The 26,855-nt window shown below is 42.1% G+C and overlaps 1 protein-coding gene across 4 annotated transcripts in view; it reads right to left on the bottom strand.

Moving 5' to 3' along the window:
- MMP16 (matrix metallopeptidase 16) overlaps positions 1-26,855 on the bottom strand; it is a 254,586-nt gene that overhangs the window by 96,394 nt on the left and 131,337 nt on the right. For all 4 annotated transcript variants that reach the window (XM_006112976.4, XM_075920430.1, XM_075920428.1 and 1 more), the window contains 2 exons: positions 26,557-26,679; positions 6,258-6,562 (listed from right to left, as the gene is read on the bottom strand). In XM_006112976.4, coding sequence (XP_006113038.1) covers positions 6,258-6,562; positions 26,557-26,679 — 428 coding nt within the window. The remainder of the gene's footprint in view (positions 1-6,257; positions 6,563-26,556; positions 26,680-26,855) is intronic.

Below are 26,855 nucleotides of genomic sequence, written 5' to 3'. Positions count from 1 at the left end.
GAACTCAGTATAGGTTTGACCTCCCAGGTCCAGGAGCTGACAGGCCCCAGATGAGGATTTTTACCAGTCCAAGGAAGGTCATTTCTCTCCCCTTCCCTGCCATTGGCTCCCACAGCCATTGCCTTACTGCCAGCCCCCCAGCCGGCTTCCCCCTGCCATCAGCTCCTCAGCTCAGGACTCCCAGCCCCACAATGGCAGCCCTGTCACTGCAAGCACAGCCCTGCTGCCAGGCTCCCAGACCCATGGGATAGTGCCCCTGCTGGGGTCCAGCTGCGCCACTGGGTGGCAGACCCACTTTGGCTTCAGCCTTGTTGGGCAGCCCTGCTGCCTCTTGACCTCACCGGGCAGCTCTGCCGGGCAGCAGCAGGGCTGCCAGGCTCTTTGTTGTGCCACTCGGCGACCCCACTCCCAGGTTCCTGGCACTGCCACCAAGCAGCCATGCAGTCAGGCTCCTGGCCCCAGGGGTCAGCCCCACTGCCTCCAAGTTCTGCCAGGCAGCTGTACTCCAGGCAGCAGCTGGGATGCCAGGCTCCTGGCCCTGCCACCAGGCAGCCATGAGGTCAGGTCCCTGGCCCCAGGGGGCTGCCCCACTACCCCCAAGTTCTGCTGGGTAGGTGTGCAACTGGGCAGCAGCAGGGATGCCGGGCTCCAGGTCGTGCTGCCAGCCAGGCCCTGCTGCCGGGTTCTCGGGGCTCCTGGTTGTGCTGCCAAGCAGGCCCTGATGGCGGGTTCCTATCTCCACTCCAGCCAACCCCACAGCCTCCCCATGTTGCTGGGCAGTTTTGCTGCCAGGTGGCAGCTGCACTGCTGGGCTCCAGCCCACTGGACAGCCCTACTGCCTCCCGGCCCCCCTACACCTTCTTCCATGGCGCGACCACTGGGCAGCAGCCCTGCTGCTGGGCTCCCAGTTTCACTGCCACAGGGCAGCCTGGCTACTGGGTTCCAGCCTTGCTGCAGGGTTCCCAGCCACCAGCCCTCCACGGGACTCTCTGGTCCTGGAACATCCCTGGACTTTGATGGGCTAGGATGCCAGAGAAAATGAGGAAGTTACAGCACCTTGTTCCAGCAAGTAGCCTTTGAAGGTTATCAGGAAATTTGCTGTGATTCAGCCAGGCCCACCGATGGGCTACACTTAAGAGTGCTTGGTTCTACAGCTCTCAAATGACTTTTTGTACGGTGGTCCTATATAATGAAACTGAGCCCAGTGACCATTACAATTAGTACACAGAGATGATTAATAGAAATATTTTAAAATATCTGGATCATTCCAAGTGTGTGTGTGTGTGTAGAAAAAATGATCTACTCACACGCTCAGTACTACTTTTGCTTCTATAATTCCTTTAATGGCAATGTTAAGAGGTATGCCTGTACCATAAATTGTGCCACTGCATGCATGGCGTTTCCTTTTTTATTTCTTTTGCTATTTGTAAACCTTCAAGAGAGCCAAATTCATAATTTTAAGTAAATGTTTGGCATTTACATACACAGCACAATGCAGGTGAACAGAACTTAACCCTTCTGTATTTTAAGGATATGCAACCTTCTGTGTCTCCGGCATAACACGTGCTTATCATTGTACTGGAATATCTTGAAATAGCGCACTACAGAGGTGTGGAAAGAAGAGTGGCCATTATCACTCTCAAATACAGCAGTTACTACAGAATTGGTAGCTCCTGAATCTCTTGCCACTTCAATAATGTTGGCTTATGGTGGCTCACAGCGAATCAAAAAACATCCAAGCGGTTTACTCATCTCTGCATAAACTGAAGGCTTGGAAAATTCAATTTTTTTTTTTATCAAAGCACCCAAATCCATGTGAAACAGATGTGAATAAAGCACCAGCTATTTTATGGAATTGGAGGGAAGGGGTTATTCTCTCTTTTGCTTTTCTCTTCCTTTGCAATATTTATATCCCAATTTTTCAGTATTTGGTATACAGGCAGTTCCCGGGTTACATGGATCCGACTTACATCGGATCTCTACTTACAAACGTGGTGAGGCAACCCCACACTAGCTGCTTCCCCCCAGCAGACCAGGGAGACGCGAAGCTAGCGCCCCCCTCCCCAGCAGACCAGGGAGACGCGGAGCGGCTTTTCTCAGCAGACACCTCAGCTTGACAATAAAGGACTGAGGGAAGTGAGGTGTGGGAGAATAAAACTGAGCTCTGGAGAAATGTTTGGCTAGAGTTTCCCCTACAATATGTACCAGTTCCGACTTACATACAAATTCAACTTAAGAACAAACCTACAGTCCCTATCTTGTACGTAACCCGGGGACTGCCTGTATTTATTCTGATTAATTATTCAAAAATGTTTAATCTTTTTTTCCCCATAGTTTCCTCATAGTTTCCCCCTCTTCCCTTTCTGATTTGACCTCCACTCTGTTTTTTTTTTATCTTCAATGTTTCTTCATTCTGTCACTGTCCTCCCTACATCCTCTCATACACCATTAGTCATGTTTGTTTTACAGTAGTATGCAGAGGTTTAATTAGGATTAGGGCCCCACTAGACAAGGAGTGGATCACACATATAGAGTCACTGTTCTCAGCACAGAGAATTTACAGAACTCTAAAGGCCTTGATCTTGGAGTGTAGAGACAGACCCCAGAAGTAAATGGGGAACCAGTATTAAAGGGCCCACTCACATGGAGCAACTGGAAGACTGAAGGGCTAAAATAGTAAGTGACACACAAAGGACAGGTGGAGTCAGATGCAGTCAAATATATAAAACACACTGACTATCATCTTTCTATCCTGAGCCACACACAGACACACACATCCCCTCTTTCTCCTCTTCTCTTCCCTGAACTATCTGTTCCAAAATCACATTGCCCTCACAGAAACAAATGGTTTTGAGTCACAGGTACTGTGGAGCTGTGAGAGAGAAGGACTTTGACTAAGTGGAAAGCACATTTGCCGCATGTGTGTCTCCCTTCAGAATGCACCTATGGGGAGAGTTGAGTGAAGTTCTTCACACAACATGAACAACTTGAGAGTTGTGTGGTCCATAGCATTGGGTGAGAATGGAAGTAAGAGGCAATACAATACAGAAAAGTTATATTCCCTTTGGATTTGTCATTTCAGACTGTGACATTAATAAACCCATTCAAAGCAAGCATAATAAGAACACAGAACACCAGGACATCAAAGCAAAAAACCTGGTGATGACAGTCACGATTGTGACAGTCAGTATAAAGTAATATTAGAATATAACCACAAACAGAGAGCTGGTACAAAGTACTAGTTTACACATGTTTCTTTCAGGTCATGTTTTGGTTTTTAACAAAACTTGATTTTTCTCATTGCTTTTATATTAATTCAAGTGCTTCAAAATTAGGATAGCCAAAACAAAATTTATGGAAAACAGAATAACAATGTATTAAGGTTTTACTAGCACTCCAAGAAGTTGTTTATCTCTTTTGAGGTAGACAGAATTCAAATTGCCATCATTAGCAGTGCAATATACTGTGGAAAATGAGCCTTGTACTTATCAAGAGGGTCCCTGATTTGCATTTTTGCTAAATAACCAAGCTGTTCTGTTTCCCCTCCCTCCCTCCCCCAATCACTGTAGAGCCGTAGGACAGGAAAGAGAGAGAGAGATAAACAAATTTAGCTAAGTAATACGTGCAACATTTTGGGGAGAGTTTAAAAAAATATGTCACTGATGTTCTATCTTTTATCATTTTTTTAAATGTTACAGACTATTCTAGATAATAACTGTACTACATCATGCAAGAACAACTATATTAGTAAACCATAAAATATAAAGGAATAAATTGTAGTTCAACAACAGGATATCCTTCTCAGCTTCTCACTTTCAGCACACTGAGCCCTTGTGCCGCATTCAGACTAGATTATATATCATCTCAACAGCCAATCCACCAGTCACCAAAATTTCGGAGCACTCTTATTTTTCTAAGAGAATTATCTCTTTTCTGTCTCACAATACTGTGGAATCTTGGTTAACGACACCAGTCTGTTTTGTTCCTGACAGTATGTTCCATTGTAACAGGAACAATAATTTATAAATGGATGCACAAAAGCACATGGGATATTAATTTTACAAATGCAAATTGTGAATAGATAATATAAAAAAGTATATGGATTTTCATGATATAGCAGTTTACCCTTGTTCATGATACAGATATCAGGATCTTTCCTTCTAAGCCCTGGTCTAACTTGTTATTTCAAAATAACAAGCTGAGTATTCACACTATCAAGCCCACTATTTCGAAATAAGGGACTGGTTATTTTGAAATAGTAACTCCTGCTTTCCACGAGAAATAATGCTCCACTGCTGCTATTTTTAATAACCACTCCCCAGAGTCATTCAAAGTAATTACTCCCAGTGCTTGCTCTAAGTTGAGGTAGCACATCCACATTAAGGGAGCCTGCCTCAGACTTATTTCGAGACTTCTCTGTAGTGTGGACACGCTATTTTGAAATTATTATATTGGGAGTTATTATTTCAAAATAAGTTATTTCAAAATAATTTCCTAATATAGACATGCTCTAAGTTACCTTAGGGTGTGTCTAGACTACAGGGTTTTGTCGACAAAAGTGGACTTTTGTCGACAAAACTATACCTGCGTCTACACTACCGCTGAGTTCTGTCGACACAATGTCGACAGAACTTAGCAGCTTAGTCGACGCTGGTAAACCTCATTTTACGAGGCATAACGCCTTCTGTCGACAGAGTTCTGTCGACAGAAGGTGTTATTGCATGTAAACTGTCCTTTGTGTCTACACTACCATGTCGACAAAGCAGTTTGCTTTGTCGACAGAACTGAATGTAGTCTAGACGCTCTTTGTCGACAGAAGCTTTGTCGACAGTATCTGTCGACAAAGCTTCTGTCGACAGAAGCCTGTAGTCTAGACGTACCCTTAGACCTTAGTCCTTACCCTAGATATTAGTCCATCCCATGCTTTTCAGCACATTGGGCTACCCACATTCTCCATGCTTGTTTATCAGCTGCCATGTGATCTAAATTTTTCTGTGTCATTAATAATCATATCTTCCAAGTCATCCTAGGCCTACCCCTCTTTCTTGTTGGATTTTCTGGCTTCCAACAGACAGCTATAATTGGTAATTGGTTATGATGCATTTGTAACACTTGCCCTCTAACACTGTGTCTAGACTACACTTCTCTGTCGACAGAGAAATATAGATTAGGCACGTTGAAATTGCTAATGAAGCGGGGATTTAAGTATCCCACGCTTCATTAGCATAAACATGGCCACCGCTTTTTTTCAAAACTGAGCTTTTTCGGAAAAAAAACAAAAAACGGCAGTCTAGATGCGGATCTGTCGAAAATAAACATAATATAGTCAAAAAAAAAACATGCATGAAAGGCACATTATGTAAATAATTCAATGGTCGGATGAACTCGATAGTTCCTACAAGTAATTCCATCTATCTTTAAAGACAAACAATAATTATGTAACTTACATTTATAAAAATCATTTAATGTTTAAGACCCTAACAGACCACATATTGATTGATATATTTCTACATTAATAAGGAATTAGGGGATTACTGATAGATCCTTAGGTGCACAGGAAAGTATGAAAATCATCATGGGTGGTTGGTAATTGGCTGGCTTGGAGATGCTAGCCTTCAGCCCCACTTTTTCCACCCAATATGCCCACTCAGCTCCTATTGTAACTGCTGGCCCCTGTCCCACACCCTAACCCCCTTCCCCATAGTGGCACTGACTGGCCCCTAGCTAAGGCTAGTGTATCCTCCATCCTGGGCTGCCAGGCAGCCAACGCTGCAGACTCCCAGCCTCCCCAACCCCAGATTGCTGGGTGGCCTCAGCCTTTCTGGCCCTGGAGTGCCAAGCCGTCACATGGCCCCAGACTTCCTGGCTCTAGAAAGCCAAGTGGCCCCAGCCTTCCTGGCCCTGGAGTGCCGGGCAGCAACATGGCCTCCTTCCCAGCCCTGGAGTGCCAGTTTGCCAGGCAGCCATACATTCCCCAGATTTCCCAGTCCCAGAGCGCTAGAAGGCTGGGAATCATGGACCATGCTGCCGGTCCTGGCACCAGTCCGCCCCTTCCTCATCCAGCTCCAGCATCTGACTAAGGTAGGTTGCAGGGGGCCTGGCGTAGGGCATAGCATGCGAGGGGATACCCATGTCTGTTTAAGTAGGCAATTCTTTCTCTTGCCTTTATTACCTGCCACCCATGGAAATTGTTTTCTGATTTTGGAAATGAACACCATACTTTAATTCACTATTTTTAAACAGAAATCTGCTCTTACCATCATGATTAGGATTTCCCAAAGTCCATGGCTCATCTGAGTCAAAATGAGTGTCTCCCCCAATTCCTGGTCCAGGGAAGTAAGCATGGGCCAAAAATCCTCCCTCCCCATCAAAGGGAGAACTGTCTCCATGAAAACCTGATGCAAAAATGATTGTAATATCCACGTCCCTCTTGCCATTTTCTAATTCAATGTAAGGAACTTCTTCAAATGTCAGAGGAGTTACATTCTGCCACACATCAAAGGCACGGCGAATGGCTTTGCGGGTTTCAGCATCCCCTACTTTTGGAGTGACGTTCTTTATGCTGAAATAAACAAATAAACAAATTAATTTGATAGACTGCACAGTGACACAACTCACATTCATTTTATTCTTATTACTGCAGGCGTGGACATAGACAGCGCTAGTCAGGCATTATGTCCTCAGAGAAAAATAGTTTTAAATAAATAGGTGAGAAATTACTGCATTAATCTGTCCACTCTTTTTATACAAGGCATTATGGGTTAGTTATTTGATTCTCAGCAGTACAGAATTCTTATTCTAAGATCATTAAAAATATTGTATGAAGAAAAAAAAGGCTTAACAGTGGGGTAACTGGATTAATCAACCTCTGGTCATTTATCTCTTGGAACACAATTAAAATCCAACTCAGCCAAAGGACTGTATGTCATTCTGATAAAAAACTACAAATGTTCCCAGTTTAAATGAGATTTTAATTTCTTAGTGGTTACAATTAACAACAGAATGATACCATACTGTGACCACTAACCAGAACTTAAAAGACTTTAAAAACAATTCTTGCTACATTCAGAACTACACAACTAATTCCTAATTAAAAACATTTTCCTCCATTTCATTACAGGTTAAAATGTCCTTTTGCTGTCTTGTTAAGCACACAATGACCTTCTGTTCAATTAAACAGTCTGCGGGAAGAATCACTTGTCAGGAAAGTTTGAGCTACTGCAGGAGACCGTACTGTTCCAAGACCATTTGTTCAAAGCTATTTCATCAAAAGCAAGTACTCCATCTTAATTTCTATGAGAAATGTGCAGAATTCACAAACAGTGTTGATTAAAATGAGTGATGGTGGGAAGTACATTGCAATGGAATCTCTACCAAAATATGTATTTAAAATTAATAAATGCATACACACAAAGTCCAAAGTTAATAATATGGAATCAATCCAGTTCCCCACCACTATTCAGAACACATTTTTACCTGATATACCAGCCATTCAAGCCCTATTTTGCCATCCTTTTTGTCTGTATTGGAACTATTGCATTTGGATGAATACTGCTGATTAGATATGTGATTTATTAAATGTGTAGCAAAGATTTTAAAAGATATACACTTTCAGAATACATTGAGTTCCATAAGTTTTCATTGTGATATGTTGGTGGATAGGAAAAATATTTTATGAATTAAACTGGAAAGATCTGTCTTTGGTGTTATAAAATGTGTTGATTTTATGATGTTTAAGCTAGTGTAGGTGGAGTTTTAAACTCATATGTTCAGATAGTTTATGAGACAAGTAGATCATCTATTCTGATCCTGTGCATATCACACCCCATTATATTTCATCCAGTTACAAATGTATCCAACCCAATAACTTGTATTTGGCTGACTACAGCGTATCTTCTAGAAAGACATTCAGGCTGATTTCAATGCATCAAGACATGAAGAAACCATCACTTTTTAGTTTGAGTGACAGATATGGCAGTTACCAGCAATAACCTGAACAATATGTGTTGAATTAAGTTTAAGTGCCATAAGAGTTCATTATAAGGACAAAAGAGGGGCCATATTGAGTAAGACCAAAATGGCCCACTCAGACCTGTATCCTGTCTTCTGAGAGTGGCCAGTGGACTGCCTCAGTTTACCCTAGAGCCAGTGCCAGATTTTTCAAAGGGAATAAGCAGAAGAGGGCAGTTATCAAACAACGCATTCTCTGTCAGATAGTCCCAGATTCTAGCCGTCAGAAGTTTAGGAACATACTGAGCTGGGGGGCTGCATCCCAGACCATCTTGGCTAATAGTCATTGATGGTCTTATACTCCATGAACTTATTTATTTTTTGAACAGCTGTTTGTGCATCATGTGAAGAATTACTCCATTATTTTTTGTTTTAAAACTGCTGCCTATTAACTTCATTGGGTAACTCTTTCTGTATGTTTTTTATGAGAAGAGGTAAATAGCATTTCGTTATTCACTTTCTCTACACTAGTCATGATTTTATAGGCTTCTGTCATATCACCCCTCAGTTGTCTCTTTTCTGAGCTGAACAGTCCCAGGTCTTTTTAACATATATTTATATGGAAAGTGCTTCATACCCTTAATAGAATTTTGCTCTTCTCTTTTAACAATATAAATATTTACAGTATTTTTGAGATGGGGTGATCACAAGTACATGAGGTATTAAATGTGTGGGCATATAATGGATTTATGTAATGGTATTATGATATTTTCTGTTTTATTATCTATCCCTTTACAAATGATTCCTAACATTGTTAGGGTTTTTTTTTCCCCACTGAGGCTATTCATTGAGATGATCTCAGAGAATATTCCACCATGACTCCAAAATCTCTTTTCTGAATGGTAAAGGCTAATTTAGATCCTATCATTCTGTATATATAGTTATATGTTCCAATGTGTGTATCACTTCACATTTAACACTACTGAATTTCTTTTACCCTGTTGTTTCCCAGTTTGCTGAAATCCCTTTGCAATTCTTCATAGTCAGCTTTGGATTTAACCACTCTGAGTAATTTTGCATCATCTGCAAATGTTACCACCTTACTGTTTACACCCTTTTTCAGATCATTTACAAATATGCTGAAAAACAGGTCCCAGTACAGACTCCTGGAGGAGGGACCCCCACTTTTTATCTCCCTCAACTATTAAAACTGATAATTTATTCTTCCCCTTTCTTTTAACCAGTCTTATCCCATGACTGTTTATTTGCCTAATGCCTTTCACAAAGATTTTTCTAAAAATCCAAGTACACCACATTCACTCGATCACCCTAGCTCAGAAGCTTTTTTGAATCTCTCAAACAATTCTAAAAGATGTGAGGCATAAAACTGTCTTGTCCTCATAACTGCCACTAATCCTACCTCTGTGTCATCCACAAATTTGATCAGCAGCAATTTTATGTTTACTTCCAGAAGTATTGAGCTCAGTACTGACCCTTCTGAAACCTCAAAAGAAATTTCTCTGTCGGTGATTCCCCATTGACAACTACTTTTTGAGATCTGTCAATTAGCAGTTTTTAATTCACTTAAGAGTATGTTCTATTGATATCATGTAGTCCTAATTTTTAATCAGAATGTCATGTGGTATTAAGTGAAATACTTTACAAAATTCTAAGTATGTTATAGCTACACATTTATCAACCAAATGTGTCCCCAGAAGGAATGAAATCTGAATTGTCTGACAACATCTATTTTTCATTAAACCATCCTGACTGGCATTTATTAATCATATTAAATATTTCTTGTAACAGCTAACAAAGAACCTGATCCTAAAATGAGCTATATCTGAATGGATCCCTAAACCTTTGCAGAGTCGATTGCAAGATCAAGGCTATATTAAGATATTTTGCTGTGTTATTTTTATATTACTGTTAAAGTGTATGGAGACTTAATATCTTGAATAGGAAGTGGTATTTAAAAACGCCTAGCAATGTGTTGTTTAGTAAGCTTTAGAGGGCAAATTTAAACTTCTGGGGGAGTTGTGTAGCAGATGGGCTAATAATGAGTGAGGATGAATGATATATTGATAGGAAATTGGCTAGATCCCACAACTAATAATTTCCAGAGTTCCTAATATTTGATTTTTGAAGTAAAGAATTTCTTTGTAAGAATATGAATTCCACTGAAATGCACTTTTGCATGTTGTGATAAAGATTTCCTTTATCTTTTGATCAATAAGTCTAATATCAAATACCATGTCTAAAGGGCTTTCATGTTGACATTGCTAGCCTGAGTAATTGATTTTTGTTGACTTTATAAAAGCTTCAGGTTTTCTCTCCCACTCCACCCCCAAAAAAGAAAGGACATCTTCATCTTTCAGTAACAGATGTTTGTTTTCTAAACATTGTAGCAATTCTGGAGGCATCATGTGCTAAATAATTAGCTCTTCAGGACATATATCACCTGAAGATTTGGAATCAGTCAGTATAAATCCAGAGATCATATATTTCCCATTATACTTCAGCATTTTCTTTTTCTTCTTTCGCTATCATTAACATAGTTTCCCGCTGCCCATATGTTAATTGCCACTGAGTTTCTTATTAAATGATCATCCATCTTTCTGAACCAACCCAAGCCCAGAAGGGAATGCCAACAAAGCCTGATCAAAGCCTGTGATGTGTGCATGTGCAGCTATCACAACAATTGTTCCAACTCAGTGACACGTTGTCTTGTGGTCTGTGAGCATGGATACTTGTCTGTTGTACTTAATAAACAGATATTTGAATGGGGTTTGACATGCTTTACCTAGTGTACATTCAGTATAGAGATTTAATATTTTATTAGCAGGGTCTCCAGTGGCCTGCTGTACTCATCCCACTGGATCACTAGGTAGAGTTCTAAGGGCTATCACAAACTCTAAATTGACAGTGCTGAGATGGGGAACCAATTTTTAAAAATCATTTAAAATTCTTTGAATTTTCCCTTGACACACCACCCCCGCCAACAAAGACTCCCCACCGTGAGCCCTAGTACCCAAGCTGGGAAACTCTGTTCTAAAGAAGTGAAAAGCACAGAAGGATCACAGTGTGGGATATTTGTCTGAATGTGCAAAAAAGTCTACTTAATCCATCACAAGGGATCAACCAGTTCTAGATCCACGCTTGCTATGAGAAGGTTAACCTATAATGAAATTTAAAGAAGGGCTAAATCTGGGTAACTTGTTAAAACCTTATCTTTTCATGGGTTTTCCATCGGTCCAAGCTAATCTGAACTGAATACCATTTTTGCTTCTCTTGTCTCACAGCTTGTCTTATAGAAATAAATGGATTGCCTCTGGTCACATAGGGTATGTCTACACTACAAAGTTAGTTCGAACTAACGGACGTTAGTTCGAACTAACTTTAATAGGTGCTACACTAGCGCTCCGCTAGTTCGAATTTGAATCGAACTAGCGGAGCGCTTAGTTCGAACTAGGTAAACCTCATTTTACGAGGACTAACGCCTAGTTCGAACTAGCTAGTTCGAACTAAGGGCTGTGTAGCCCTTTAGTTCGAACTAGTGGGAGGCTAGCCCTCCCCAGGTTTCCCTGGTGGCCACTCTGGCCAACACCAGGGAAACTCTATGCCCCCCTCCCGGCCCCGGACCCCTTAAAGGGGCACGGGCTGGCTACGGTGCCCGTGCCAGGTGAAAGCCTGCCAGCACCCAGCTAGCAGACCCTGCACCTGGCACGGCACAGAGCCACCCACCCGATGCCCCCCAGCCCTCCCCCTCTTGCCGGGACCAGGCTGGCGGCTCCCGGGAGTTTGCCCTGGACCGCAAGAGGCGGGCACCTTCCTGGGCTAGTGCGGACATCGTGGACCTCGTCCACGATCTCCGCACTAGGCACAGGAAAGTGGCCGTCTAGGGCAGGAGAGCTGCCAGCCTGGCCACCCAGGACCAGGTGTGCATGAAAATCAAGGGGGTCCACTGAGACCCCCGACACTGAGCCCTGAGCTTACAATGGCTGTCCTGGGTCAGACCAAAGGTCCATCTAGCCCAGTAGCCTGTCTGCCGACAGCGGCCAACCCTAGGGACCCTGGAGGGGATGGACCGAAGACAATGACCAAGCCATTTGTCTCGTGCCATCCCTCTCCAGCCTTCCACAAACTTTGGGCAGGGACACCACTCCTACCCTCTGGCTAATAGGACTCCATGGCCCCAACCTCCATGACTTTATCTCACTTCCCTTTAAACTCTGTTCTAGTTCTAGCCTTCACAGCCTCCTGCAGCAAGGAGTTCCACAGGTTAACTCTTTGCTTTGTCAAGAAGAACAGCTTTCTCTTACTAGTTTGAAGCCTGCTACCCATTCCTTTCCTTTGGTGTACTCTAGTCCTTCTTTATGGGAACTCAGGAAGAAGTTTTCTGAATGCACCCTCTCCACCCAACCCCTTCTTTTAGAGACCTCTATCCTGTCCCCTCTCCGTCTCCTCTTTTCTAAGCTGAACAGTCCCAGTCTCTGTAGCCTTTCTTCATCTGGGACCTGTTCCCAACCCCTGATCATGTTAGTTGCCCTCCCCTCTCCCAGCCTTTCTCTTCCCCTCTCCCACCTCCTTTTCCCACTCTCCCCCAGTTTTGTTCAATAAAGACAGAGTCAATGTTGGAAGAAACGTTATCTTTATTTTGTACATCAATAAGAAGGGGGGCTAGGGAAGGGTAAGTGGAAGGAGGTGAGGGAGGAATGGGGTACGAGCCCCCGATGGGGAGGACTGGGCTGGCTCTGCAGGCTTCTGGGGGTGGAAGCTCTCCTGCAGCCCCCCAATTACTCCCTCTCCCCAGATGGCAGCCTGCGGCAAGTGCAGCCGGGCTGATGGCCGAGTGGTGTGATGTGCCCAGTGTGGGCACTCAGGGCACTCCAAGCCAGAACTTCTTTGCAAGCGGGGCACCCCTTAGAACTGTGTGTCCGGGGTGGGGGTCGGGACCCTTTAAGCGCAGCCCTCGGCTAGCCTGAGACAGCATCTCCATGATCTAAGTCCTCCTTTTATGCCCTGCCGGCACTGCTTCCGGCCATCCTTAAGCCCTGTCCAGAGTCCACTCAATGTGGACTTACTAGTTCGAACTAGCAAAACGCTAGTTCGAACTAGTTTTTAGTTCTAGATGCGTTAGTTCGAACTAGCTTAGTTCGAATTAACTAATTCGAACTAAGTTAGTTCGAACTAGCGCTGTAGTGTAGACGTACCCATACAGATTTCATTTTATGCCACTATTTCCCCAGAGGTAATCTTCATCAAGTTATTTCATTAATATTTCTCTGCTTTGAGTTAAGCTTTGGCTGAGGCCTCTTTCTAGTGTAATTTTGATAACTCTTTGTAACCTAAAACCCTTTTTCAAATAAAGTGTGATCTTGATTCACAAGTTACACAATCAATTGGTTAAATCCAAACCAGAGATAATGCCTGCAATTTTCCTCTCTCAATCACAGTGCTGCCATATTGGAGAGTGACTATAATTCCTTTGCCTTTTCTTCTCCAAGAATAATAACCCATTAAAAATGAGAAAGGAAGGAAGGAACAATTAAAGGCTATAGTTCCAGTATCCAAACCAAGAATAGCAAAACACACTAGACAAATACTTTTATTGAGCAAATATTTTACAAACCCTGAAATTCAAAACATACTAGCTCATTTAAAATGTGTAAAAGTTCAGAATAAAACTTTTAAAGTGCACCTGTGTTCCAGTATTTTATTAATTCAGGATTGCTGAAGTAGGTAATCATTAAAGAAGTGATAATTGGTGACATACAATTGAGGTAAAATCAGCTAACTTAAACAAAGATGTAGTAAAAAGGAAATATTTTTCTTTTATTAATTAGTTATGTTCTTCCACAATATAATCAACTTAATTGACTGTTACACATGGATCATCTTGGAAGTACAGTTATCTTGCCTCTCTCCATAGCTCAAATTTACAGTCAGCATGGTAATTTTATCACCTTTTTATATATTACATTTGCCTCTCTACCCCCTTATTAATAGACTAAAATTGCTAAAGTATAAAACAATGGATCCTTGCTAACACAACTACAATACAAAAAGGGTAAACAACACCTTTTAACAAATTACATTTTGGGCAATCAATATGCTGTAAGGTAAGGGAAGTTATACTGAACCAGCATACTGGAATTAATAACCATTATACGATATTGAGATCTTACACTGTGAGCAACACTGTGGCTAGAAGACACTAGAAACTTGTTAGTATATTATATTTCCAATGATCAAAATAGCAGGGGGGGAGATGGATTTTATTTGGATGAATTTGGACAATCAAGATAGTGAAGGGCTCATTTGCACTACCGCAAGCAAGTGACATCCAGCATAAAAGAGGAGTATCAGTAATATATAGTGGGGTATCCATTCCTCCACTCATAAGGAAAAGTTATGCATGCATGTTTAATTTTAAAAATAACATCTTTGTGGCTTAGCAAGAAAGGATGTCAGAAGAGTAAATCTCAGTTGAATTGCAAAATGGTGAGGTGGAGTGTCATTCTAAGCAATACCATGAAAATAAAGGCAACTGTTACAGTAAAGTATCAGAGGGGTAGCCGTGTTAGTGTTAGTATAAGGTGCCACAGGACTCCTCGCCGCTGTTACAGTAATACTGCCATAATGATATCATGCACCTTCACTTTGAATAGGTTCTTTCATATACACTGTGTTCCAAATGCACTGAAAAGTTAAATGATTGAATTTTAAAGTTAAGATTAAAAACCAATGAAATCAGAGAGATAAATAAATTATGAGTCCACGGAAAGAAGATAAAACCTGTTTCTTGACAAGAGCTGAAGTAAGTGGAGATTCTAGAAGACACAGATATGGAATAAAGTTGTTTCGGCATGTAGGAATTGTGCCAACAGTGGTGAGATTTTATACAGAAAAGGAAGAAGTCATTAGTAGATAAGCAGATGAAGAGTGCAAAGAATATTATGCATGGCTCATTATATAGTCTGCAAGAAGCGCACAGAGAGTTTTTACAAAGAGTAAGGGCAATTTTGTACTGGATATTAAAATGAGGAGCAACTGAAATTACCTGAGGAAGAGGCTTATGTGTTTACCTTTGTAGATTTGAGAAGGTAGGCTACAGCATTCTACAGATGCTGAAATATGTTGAATTGGGACTTGGGGAAGCCACAGAGATGGAAGTTGGAATAGTCAAGGAGATGAAAACATGGATGATGACTTCAGCTATATCCAAGTAAAGGCAGTAGCAACATGCACAGTTTTTTGTTGTTATGGCAGTTTAGATAGGAAGATTTGAGACAGGAGCTGTGAATGGAAAAGCAAATTTTAAAGTAAGAATGATATAGGCATTACAGATATTTAGGACAAAATGGAGGTCAACATTTAGGAAAAAGTTGTGTTTTTGATCATAATTGTTTTGCCAAATAAAAAAAAAAGAGTCTTTTTCTTTTGAGACATTGAGGTGAATTAAAGTGAAATAAACCCATAGCTTTGTTTAGTGAAGACAGGAACATGAGTAAGCATGGAGAAGTTATTAAAGAAACTCAAAGATACACAAAACTGTGAATCATCTGTGTAAAAATAGTAGATATAGAAAGAGGAGGTAATTTAATGGAAAAAGTATCTGATAATTTAATGGAAAAAGTACATAGGAAGAAAGCTGAAATTTACAACTCCATTTACAAGAGGTCTTAGCAGACAAGAATTGTTTCTCTATAGGCTAAGGCTATGTCTACACTACAAAGATAAATTGGAAAAACAAACACAACTTTCTGATTTACTTCTGAAAGAGTCTTTTCCAAAATTTAGCCTGTCTACACGGGGCCAAATTTCAGAAAAAAACCCTATTTTGGAACATCTCTTCTTCCTCATAAAATAAAAAACACGCATCCGCTTTTCTGACATTTTTTCAGAAAAACAGATGCATTCCTTGGAAGTGGCAGAGCTTTTCCGTGATACCATAGGTATCCCAGTAAAGCTTTGTATTGTAGCCATAGGCTGAGGGAGAATGGTTTGATAAATAGGAGACTAATAACACAAGGGCCCTGGAGTATAGGCATAGCTCTGCTGGAAGTCTTGGAGATTGGAGAGAGCAACAGAATTCAAGTACAGGCAGTCCCCGGGTTACGTACCAGATAGGGACTGTAGGTTTGTTCTTAAGTTGAATTTGTATGTAAGTCGGAACTGGTACATATTTTGAGGGGGGACGACAGGGAGCTGGAGTTAGGTGGAAAAGACCCTGATTCTCATACAACTTCCTTATTCTAAGAAAAACACATACTGTTTTGATATGAAGGTAATTTTGGTTGATATTTTAATTAAAAATTCATCATAAGTTTCAGTGTTTCATGCTATATCCAAATCTTCCTTTTGGGGTACCTGAAAGATCCCAGTTATTCATTTAATAGTCAGAATCTTTGTTTTTTATAACTAAAAAAAGTTTACTCAATGCATATTACTGTTCCAAACAGAATTTGCTACAGATGGTTCAGTGAAATGGGTATTAATTGTAATCAATAGTCATTGGAGAGCACAGTGAAATAGATACAATCAAAGCTGTTGTTGTATTCTGCTGAGCAGAAAATGGAAATCCCTTCCCGTGAAGTGTGTGTGTGAATTTATCCACAGGATTAATTTTAAAGAAAAATTCTGTGTTGGGAACAGGAGTTTAGCCACAGGTGGGTCCTCATTGTCCACTCACCCACTTTGCAACCAGACCCATCCCCTCAGGGCTTACCCTGTTCCACTCCAGCCAGGGTGTGGGGTTGAGGCTTATCCCCTCTTCCCTTCTGCCCTGCTCCTCCCCATTCTTGCCCACCCACACTACTGGATAATTTTTCAGCTTCACCTCTGCCAGGCTGGAAGGGACTTGTTAATTTCACCTGATGCTAACAAGATACTTGCAGCTCTAGTGCTGAAGAGGGAAAGAGCTGTTGCTCCCAAGGTGGGGACTGTAATATAATGGGTCTCACTGCCTGCTGCTCCCTAGGAAATTAATTTTTCCTCTCTGGGGTGCCCCCTTTTGCCTGGTGTCTTGTTCCCCCCAACAGACCCACGTCCTCCGCGGCGAGAAAAGCCGCTCCGCGTCTCCTTGGTCTGCTGGGGGAGGGGGCCCTAGCTCCGCGTCTCCCTGGTCTGCCGGAGGCGGCGACAGTGGGGGAGGCCCCCCCCATTTGTAACTAGGGATCCAACGTAAGTTGGATTGATGTAACCCGGGGACTGCCTGTATACCCAGAACATATAATCAATTTCAAAGCATGTAAGAGTTCGAAAGTGTTTGAAGATCCGTTTATCTGCCCACCCAGATGTTCATGACCTTGAGGTAGTATAAAACAAGCATTTTCCAAGTACTGCATTTTCCTCTTTCAGAGAAACTTCAAAGCTACATATGTAGTCACACATACTTCCATACAAGCTTTTAATCACTCTCTCCACATATGAAGCTATCACTATTCAAGAGCATGTTTCTAAGCTCCTTTTCTATACTACTTACGGTGAATGCTTAGTGACTGAGTAAACTAAATAAACTCAGATGCTTAGGGCCAGACGTCCTACACGTTGCAAGCCACAGACCCTCACTTACCCTCTCCTGTAACAGGGCCCTAAGCTTTAGCTGCATTACTGAAGTCTCTTAAAGCAGTAGTGAGCAACCTGCAGCCCACCAGGATAATTTGATTGCAGGCTGCCAGACATTTTGCTGATGTCTACTGTCCACAGATACCATGCCCCACAGCTCCCAGTGGCTGCTGTTCACCGTTCCCAGCCAATGAAAGTTGAGGGATGCAGTGGCCAGCATGTCTCTGCGGATCCTTCACCTGTAGGTGCTGCCCCCATAGCTTTGATTGGCTGGAAAAAGAAAATCAGGGTTACAGGGGGACCATGCCTACAGATGGTTAACATCAACAAAATGCCTCATGGCCTTCAGTCAGATTACTCTGATGAGCCACAAGTGGCATGGGGGCTGCAGGTTGCCTAATATTGCTTAGTAGTTATACAAAACCCACCATTTGCACTAGTTTAAACTAGCAAGTGACCCATGCCTCATGCTGCAAAAGGCAAAAAAGAAAAACCCACAGCATCTACCAATCTGAGCTGGAGGAGGGAGGAATTCCTTCCTGATACCAAATATGATGTTCATTTAGCCTTTGAGCATATGGGCAAGTGTCCTCAGCTTCAACTAACCTCAGCACGCAGGATCCCTGAAAAAAATCAATGTTTAATATTTTCCCATGATATTTTCTTTTTTTAAAAAAATTTTTAAGAAAAGATGTTCACATCTGTACAAATGCCACACCTCGGTGCTGCGGGGACCAACCTGACAGCACCCCAGCTGCTCTACCCCATGTGTTCCCAAGTCAGCCGCTGCTGAAACTGATCAGTGGGGAGACAAGCCCCGTTCGTATGTAGGGATCCGACGTAAGTCGGGGACTGCCTGTACATTTAAGAGTAATCTGTTTCTATGCAAATTCAAAATATTTGCTTTTTTCCCCAGTGTTAGTTGCACTTCCTGAAACATTTACTTTTCAAATAGTTGAAGTGCTATAGTCTCTTCCTGTGTTTCTTCATTTAAGGGGTATTTCCTGAAGATTTAGCAAGTAATTCTCTCCCCCTATTCCAGCCATTTAGAGCTGCTCCAACAGTAGCAAAATTTGTTAGCTGACCAGGGGAGAATTTCCTTGCCATAGGGTAGCTCACAACTGTGATTAAGTGGTATAACAGGCCCCCATAAAATTCCTCCTTCACATCATACTCTGAGCAGACCTCTGACACAGAAAGAAATGACTGTGGTTTGGTGATATAGAAGAGGGTAACATTTCTAGGATTTGATCCAGTGCCCAATGAAATCAGAATCCATCCCCATCAGTTAAATGAATTCTGAAGAAGAACTGAACAATTGATGTAGAACAATCAAAAACTGTTTTAAACTCAGGAACTCAAAACAGAGCTGCAAAATGGCTTTTAATATATTGCAATAACTATGAGTAATTCTGGGTTAAAAGTAAAGTTTTTAATTTTGTCTCACATCTAATGCTTGAGTTCAAATTATAAACAGTAAGATTACCTTTCTGAATATAGATATTTTATGGTTAATAATTCCCCAATGTGTTTTTTCTAACCAAATCCACCTTGACATTCATTGTTATAAAGATGAGGATTTTATTCTAATTGATTTATATCAGAGTATTATGTTCAAAAAGTTCAATGGTTTATTTCCTGAAGCAATAAATGGAAGTTGTTATTGTGACAAGCTCATAAAATATCTTCATATGAACTGAACATTGTATTAAAAAGTAAAACAAGCCCTCCCTTACTAAGTACCAAACATTTTTTCTCTCTCACTCAGTATTACATTCATTCAATCACTGGTTATATAACAAAACCCCAAAGTAAAAGACAAAACAAGGTTATACAATATTGGTCTCTGGAATGGTAAAATAGTTTTATAGTACTCTGGACCAGTGATTCTCAACTCAGTGTAGACATATCGCTGGAGATATGCAGATGTCTTCCAGGGATAATGACTCACCTAGATATTTGCCTAATTTCACAACAGGAGACATAACAAGCACTAGTGAATTCAGTACAAAATAAAATGTCATGTATATACTGCTTTATCTATATATATTTTAGAAAGTTTATGTCTGCCTGTCTGTCCATCTGTGAGTCTGTTCATGAAATCCTCCTAAATGGTAAGAGCTAGAGCCACAAAATTTGGTATTCAGTTTCCTCTTATACTCCTGAATGATCACAAGGGGCAGCAAGTGCCCCAGCACTAGGGAATATCTGCTGGCCAGAAGAACAGACCTCTGCCACCGCGGGTACGGAGAAGCCGGCGGGCAAGCTGGGCAGAAGCCCCAGGCCACCCTCGGGAATAGCCACGGGCTGCCTCTGCCCTGAGCTTTCCCACCCCCCTCTCTACCTCAGGAATGCCTTGCCCTGATTCCTGCACCCTACCCCATACTGAGTCCCCTACTTCCTCTCTGATGCCTGCACTCCCTGCATCTCCAGTCCTCTGCCCTGAGCCCCTCCTTATCCCCAACCCTATCTCCTGTATCCCCGATGCATCCCAATCTACTGCCCTAAGCTCTCCAAATCCCTGGGTCCCTGCCCTAACTCCTGCGTTCCCCCAAACCCTCAGCTTTGAAGGATCTGAGCAATGCCCGGTAGGTCTTCTAGTACACAATACACTATAATTGTGATTTATTAGTGATTTTTTCAATAATAGCATGCTGTGACACCTTTGTATTTTATGTCTGATTGTAAGCAAGTAGTTTTTAAATAAGGTGAAACTTAGGGGTATACAGGACAAATATGACTCCTGAAAGTTTTCTTGAAAGTAGTCTTGAAAGTTTAAAAGTGATTGCTCTGCATTCTCTTTAAATGCAGACTCCCCTGATAGCTAACATGTTCAACAGACCTCAACCCATAATAGACGGGTTTCTCTCTTGTGTAAAATCCCTCTATGTAAAAGATAAAACTAACCACAGCACCAACTGACCCTGGTCATTGGCAGTCGGAATGAAATCTGGTATCTCTAGAGCTTAACAAATGAACTTCTACTGCCTGAGCTAAGAGACTATCATTAACTATCATTGTTGCAAGCTCATCAAATTCTCCCTGGTCTAGCCATGTCTAACAGGGGACAGAATGCCACACCCGCAGACATAGGCAACTGGATTACTAAACTATTCAGTAAATACATTTATGTAATTGGAAAGTTATGTTACAGAGGAAGAAAGAGGGAGAATTTCTAAAAATGGAAAATACAAATTCTGAGCTAAGGACTGATATGAATGTGTAACCCACACACCTAGTGGGTGTGGTTCACTGTCCCCTGTAGTGGCACTTATACCACATACAGCAATAAAGAATGAGTGAGCTCTATAGCCAAATTGGGAAGCATCTGGCTTTGTAACTCAATCTGTAATGGCTCCTATACTAAGCTTCAGAAGTCCCAGGTTTGAATCTGCCTGGTGGCAGTTACACATGCACTTCATTCTTACTATTTTCTCTTGAAGTCTCAGCCTTACATGTCTGCTAAGGGCCCAAAAGAATGGCCATACTGGTCAGAGCAAAGATACATCTAGCCCAATATCCTGTCTGCTTACTGTGTGCTGAGTGAAGAAAAACTTCCTTTTGATTGTTTTAAATCTGCAGCCTATTAATTTCATTTGGTGACCCCTAGTTCTTATATTGTGGGAATATATAAATAACTTTTCCTTATTCACTTTTCCATACCAGTCATGATTTTATAGACCTTTATCATATTCCCCCTTAGTCTCCTCTTTTCCAAGCTGAAAAGTTCAAGTTTTTTTTAATCTCTCTTCATATGGGACCCATTCCAAACCCCTAATCATTTTTGTTGCCTTTTTCTGAACCTTTTCCAATTCCAATATATCTTTTTTGAGATGAGGTGACCACATTTGTACACAGTATTCAAGATGTGGGCATACTATGGTTTTATATAGAGGCAACAAGATATTCTCTGTGTTATTTTCTATCCCTTTTTTGATGATTCCAAACATTCTATTTGCTTTTTTGACTGGTGCAGCACACTGAGTAGATGTTTTCAGAGAACTATCCACAATGACTTCAAGATCTCTCTCGAGTAGCTGTAGCTAAATTAGTCCCCATCATATTGTCTGTATAGTTGGGATTATTTTTTCCAATGTGCTTTACTTTACATTTATCAAGATTAAATTTCATTTGCCATTTTGTTGCCCAATTATTTAGTTTGGTGAGATCTTTTTGAAACTCTTGGTCTTAACTATCTTGAGCAGTTTGCTATCATCTGCAAATTTTGCCACCTCACTGTTTACCCCTTTCTCTAGATCATTTATAAATAAGTTGAATAGAGAACTGGGAGGTTGACTTCATCTCTGTATAAGCATCCTATTTGGCTCTCTATTTCTATGGAAGTCCATAGGAGAGAATCATGATCATGTCTTTTTGATATGATATTACTTGATTCCATGACACAGATAGTGGATCTACCACTGTTCCTATGGCAGCCAATGACTTCAAGTGAAAGCTCTGAAACCATTTTTATTCTGGAATTGTTAAAGATCTACCATTATGCTTCAGCAGGGATAGTTTTTAATTATCACTTGCACCGCAGTCTAATACTAGTAATCACACCAGTTTTGGCATCTGTCAATAAAGATACACCATCCTAATGAGAAAATTATTCACATGATGTTTCACTGAAAATGTCTAAATTTCCATGAAACTGCTTCAACTTAAGCACTGCAATAGTCTTCCAAGGGAGACTGTAGAGCCTCCACCATCGGAGGTTTTTAAGAACAGGCTGGGAAAACACATCAGGGATGGTTTAGGTATGCTTGGTCCTGCCTCAGCCAGCTGGAGTAGATGTCCTCTTCAGGCCCCTTCCAGACCTATATTTATATGCATCTACATATGATCTCAGTTATACTCATTATTATTAAAGGTATGACCATTTAATAATAAATAAACATTTGATTTAAATGCAGCACCAGAAGATATGTTCTAGAAATCACAAACCAGAAAGTAAACAATGGAAAATCCAGTTGTCACCTCTGCAGCTCAGAGACCTTCTTAGCATTAAAACTGATGAGGGTCAAAGGCTGTATCTCAAGAAGAAACCCACATTAGAGCTTTGGAATACAGGATTTTTAGATGTCTAGGAAGGAATGATGATCTTACACTGCTCCCACTCAAGCCAACAGTAAAAGCCTCAGAAGTTGAACACTTATTTTGGGGATTCACCTTTGTCCTGCTTTTATGATTAATTACTTGGGTGGCAGAGCAAAATGATATTTTAGTTGAAGGATTTTAACAGGGCATCAAAATGGTGCAATGGGGTGGAGAATTAGTCCCTCTGATTTGAAATTTGAGATTACAAAGAGAAGAATGTTAGTACGTCCACACACAAACACTCTTTGCATTTGAGTCCCTAAATGAAGAAGTTAAAAAGTGGAAAAACATAAAGTAATATATTTAGACATACTCCTGCTAGGTGCTGAGCACTTCTAGTATCATAAGTGGCGAGGAGTCCTGTGGCACCTTATAGACTAACTGAAGTGTTGGAGCATAAGCTTTTGTGGGCAAAGACCAACTTCGTCAGATTCATGTCTAGTATCATAGACTACAACACTCAGCAATAATAACAAGACCTACTTATTCAAAGGAACAACTCACTGATACAGGGAGAAAGTTTCCTTTGGCAATTGAAGTCTTAAAATCAATATTGCTTTTTTGAAAGACATCCATTCTCAGCTAAAAAATATGGGATTGATAAAGGAATGACTGAGTAAACTTCTATGGTTTGTTTTTTGCAGAAGTCAGGCTAGATGATCCTAGGACCATTGTGATCTTAAAATCTATGTATCATCTAGTACTATAAATGTCAATTTTAGTCAATGAATCTTAGGATGCATATATCCCAGTCAACATTTAGTGCCATGGTGGATCCCCATAATCCAAGACAGATTATGTTAAATTTCTAGGGAACTACATACAAATCTCAGTTTTGCTGACGATTTTATGGGCCACGTTCTATGACATTTTTTGGTTGCCATTATTTTTTGCATAATTTATTTTATTTGCCAAGCCAAGGTCAACTTTGATAAATATGCAACACATTCTGTAAACTGCAAGTCACATGGAGAATTCCACTTATACATATATGCCTTCATGACTATTACTGTGTGGGCATAAGACCCACCAAAATTTAATCCAATTCATTTATGTCTTGAAATAGACCTGGTGGCACCTGCATTTGCATCTACTGCCTCTCTCTAACATAATTTGCATATTGAAATTACAGACACCAATTTCATTAGACTGTGCCTGCATTCAAAGTGACTTTGCCTCAGAAGTTGCCAAGAAGGTTGAAAGAAACAGTGAAGTGGGGCATTTAGGATTAATTTGGCATTGCAAGCTTCAAAGAACATTCTTTTTAAATGCAGACAATTTAAATCCAAGAAAGTCATTCACTGCTTTTGCAGGATGTGAGTACTTACTTCAGGGATACTGATCTGAGGAAGCGGGTTTTGCCCATGAAGGCTTATATATATAAAGGCAGCCCCCGGGTTACGTACAAGATAGGGACTGTAGATTTGTTCTTAAGTTGAATTTGTATGTAAGTCGGAACTGGTACATATTGTAGGGGAAACTCTAGCCAAACATTTCTCCAGAGCTCAGTTTTATTCTCCCACACCTCACTTCCCTCAGTCCTTTATTCTCAAACTGAGGTGTCTGCTGAGAAAAGCCGCTCTGCGTCTCCCTGGTCTGCTGGGGGGAAGCAGCTAGTGCGGGGTTCCCTCACCCCATTTGTAAGTAGGGGTCCGATGTAAGTCGGATCCATGTAACCCGGGACTGCCTGTATATATATATACACATATATATATGTTAGTCTCTAAGGCTAAGTCTACACTATCAGGTTATTTCAAAATAAATTATTTCAAAATAATAATTCCCAAAATAACTATTTTGAAATAAGCTCATTCCTCTTCACAAGAAGGAGTTAGTTCAAAATAACAAGCCCATTATTTCAAAATAACAGTCTTGGTAGTGTAGATACTCGCTTTGTTATTTTGAAATAAGGGAGTTATTTCAAGATAAATCCCTGCTGTAGACATGCCCTAAGACAGGAGTTCCCAAACTTTTTGACACGGGGACCAGTAAATCCATTCACGAACTTTTGGAGGACCAGTAATGTTCATTTGCATATTTGCGTATTCATTAATCAAATTATGAATATTCAAATACGTTGTCTCTGGTCCTCCCAAATCTCCCAGTGCCAGCTTTAGCAAAGCTTTTGATATGGTCACCCACAATATTCTTGCCAGCAAGTTAAGGAATATGGATTGGATAAATGGGCTGTAAGACAGACAGAAAGCTGGTTAGACCAGGGTTTCCCAAACTTTTTACTTTAATTGGAACCCTTTTTTTTCAGTTCTGCTTTTTGCAGCCCAAAAATATAAAAACATGAAAAACAAACGAAGAAAATACCAGACATATAACATGTCTGGTATTTTCTCAGTAGGTAAGTTGTATTATTACTAGATGTATCAGTTTGTAGTTTCAAACTGCCTGGCTGGTAAATGTGCTCAGGCTGCATGAGTGTGTCTACCAGCCAGATAGTTCGCAACTACTCGAGGGGTTTGTGTGTGTGTGTATGTTGGGGGGCCGACGACAGTAGAATCCCTGTGCCAGACTAACTCGTGCTTTGTGGGTGGGTGGGGAGAGGGAATGGGGTCGGGTCAGTCCCACTCCCTGCAGGCCGATTCATTCCTCCCCCCTGCTCCTCTTGCTGCGCCTCTGGCCAGCCCCACTTTCCCCAACCCCCTCCCTGGCAGCCAGTTGTCCCCCGCTTTTCCTCCCAATCTCCCTTGGCCAGCCCCGCTGCCCGCGTCCAGCCCTCCTTCCAGCCGCCACTCCTCCCACCCCACCCACATCTTCCCTGGCCAGCTCCCTGCTCGCACCCCCCGGCAGCCCTGCTTCCACCGGCCCCTCAATATCCCCAGCCTGCCCTGATTCCCCCGTCCAGTTCTGCTTCCGGTGGCCAGCTCTCCCCTCCTCCTCACCCCAGAATCCCCTGGCACCTGCACCTTCCCTTAGCCCTGCACCCTCCTAGTGCCTCCTTTTCCCCTAATACCCACCCCCTCACCAGTCTCTGCCCCATTCCCCTCCTGCCCCTCTGTGCCCTCACACACAATTTGTTCCATCCTGACTTTCCTCATGCCCACCCCTTCTTTCAGCCTTCTCCCAGCAACTCCCCCTCCAGCCCCCAGTGCCCTTCCCCTCTCCTCTCCTCTCCCAGCATCACCCTGTCCCCCCTCCCACTGACACCTCCCCCCCTGCCCTTTTCCTCATGGTCTGCCCTTGGCCCCCTGGCATTTGTCTCTCTCTCCCGCACCCCTGTCTCTTGGTGCCTTTCCCTCCCAAACCCCTTCTCCTTCCCCCCCTTTCCCCACCCCTCTCCTTTCCTTTTCGCCGCACGAGCCGGTTCCCACCTTCTCTTTCCCTGTGGCGGAGCCGGGGTCCGCACTCAGGCCCCGGAGGCCGAACCCGGAGCCAGCCAGGCCCCGCCACGTGCCATGCGCCTCGCGCGGGTTTCAAAACCCCGGGCCGTGACGTCACATCCTCCCCGCCCACATGCAACGCCGCGCATGGGCGGCAGGCGGCGAGGAGGAGCCGCGCGCGGCAGAGACATCCGGGGCTGAGGGACGCTCTGGGGTTGGGGCCGGAGAGGACGTGCGGGGGGGGGGGGGGGCCACTCCAGGCAGAGCCGGGGAGAGACCCAGCTCCACATAGCGCTGGAGCAGGGCCCGGCTCTTAACTCGCCGGCACTTCCGGGTGCAGGGGTCCAATTTGACGAGATGGGTCAACCGGCCTAAGGGCCAGCAGCCACCAGGGTTTGGGAAACGTTACCGGGCCGCGGACCATAGTTTGGGAAACGCTGCCCTAAGATGTTACTGCACTACTCATTTTCAATATTTCTATACTACACATCAACATCTTGACCATGTGCAGTACACATTTAGAAAACCGTGTCTTACAAACATTTGTTTTCTTTTAATAAATGTTCAGTGATATCACTGAAAGCTTTATTGATTTTTTTTGTACCTGTAAGTGATATGTTTGTGTTGCCACTTCTGTCCTGTTAAAGCATATCGTTTTCTACGAATATTAAATTTGGAGCTCCCTCTTCTCTGGTCAGGCACGCCACAGCGAGGTTTCTTCATCCAACTGCAAAAATCAGTATTGCAGTATGTTATCAGTTGTTTACAGGCCAGAAAGCAAGCCAAAACAGACTTATTCAACAGACAGCATTATCACCACTTCTTAAAAGTTATACATTATTCACTTTTACATTTACTCAATTGTCAATTTATTCAGTTATCACAAAATGAAAATGTACATAG

This window comes from Pelodiscus sinensis, chromosome 2 (assembly GCF_049634645.1).
Source record: "Pelodiscus sinensis isolate JC-2024 chromosome 2, ASM4963464v1, whole genome shotgun sequence".
Lineage (NCBI taxonomy): Eukaryota > Metazoa > Chordata > Testudines > Trionychidae > Pelodiscus > Pelodiscus sinensis.
This window is presented reverse-complemented; position numbering and strand designations above follow the sequence as displayed.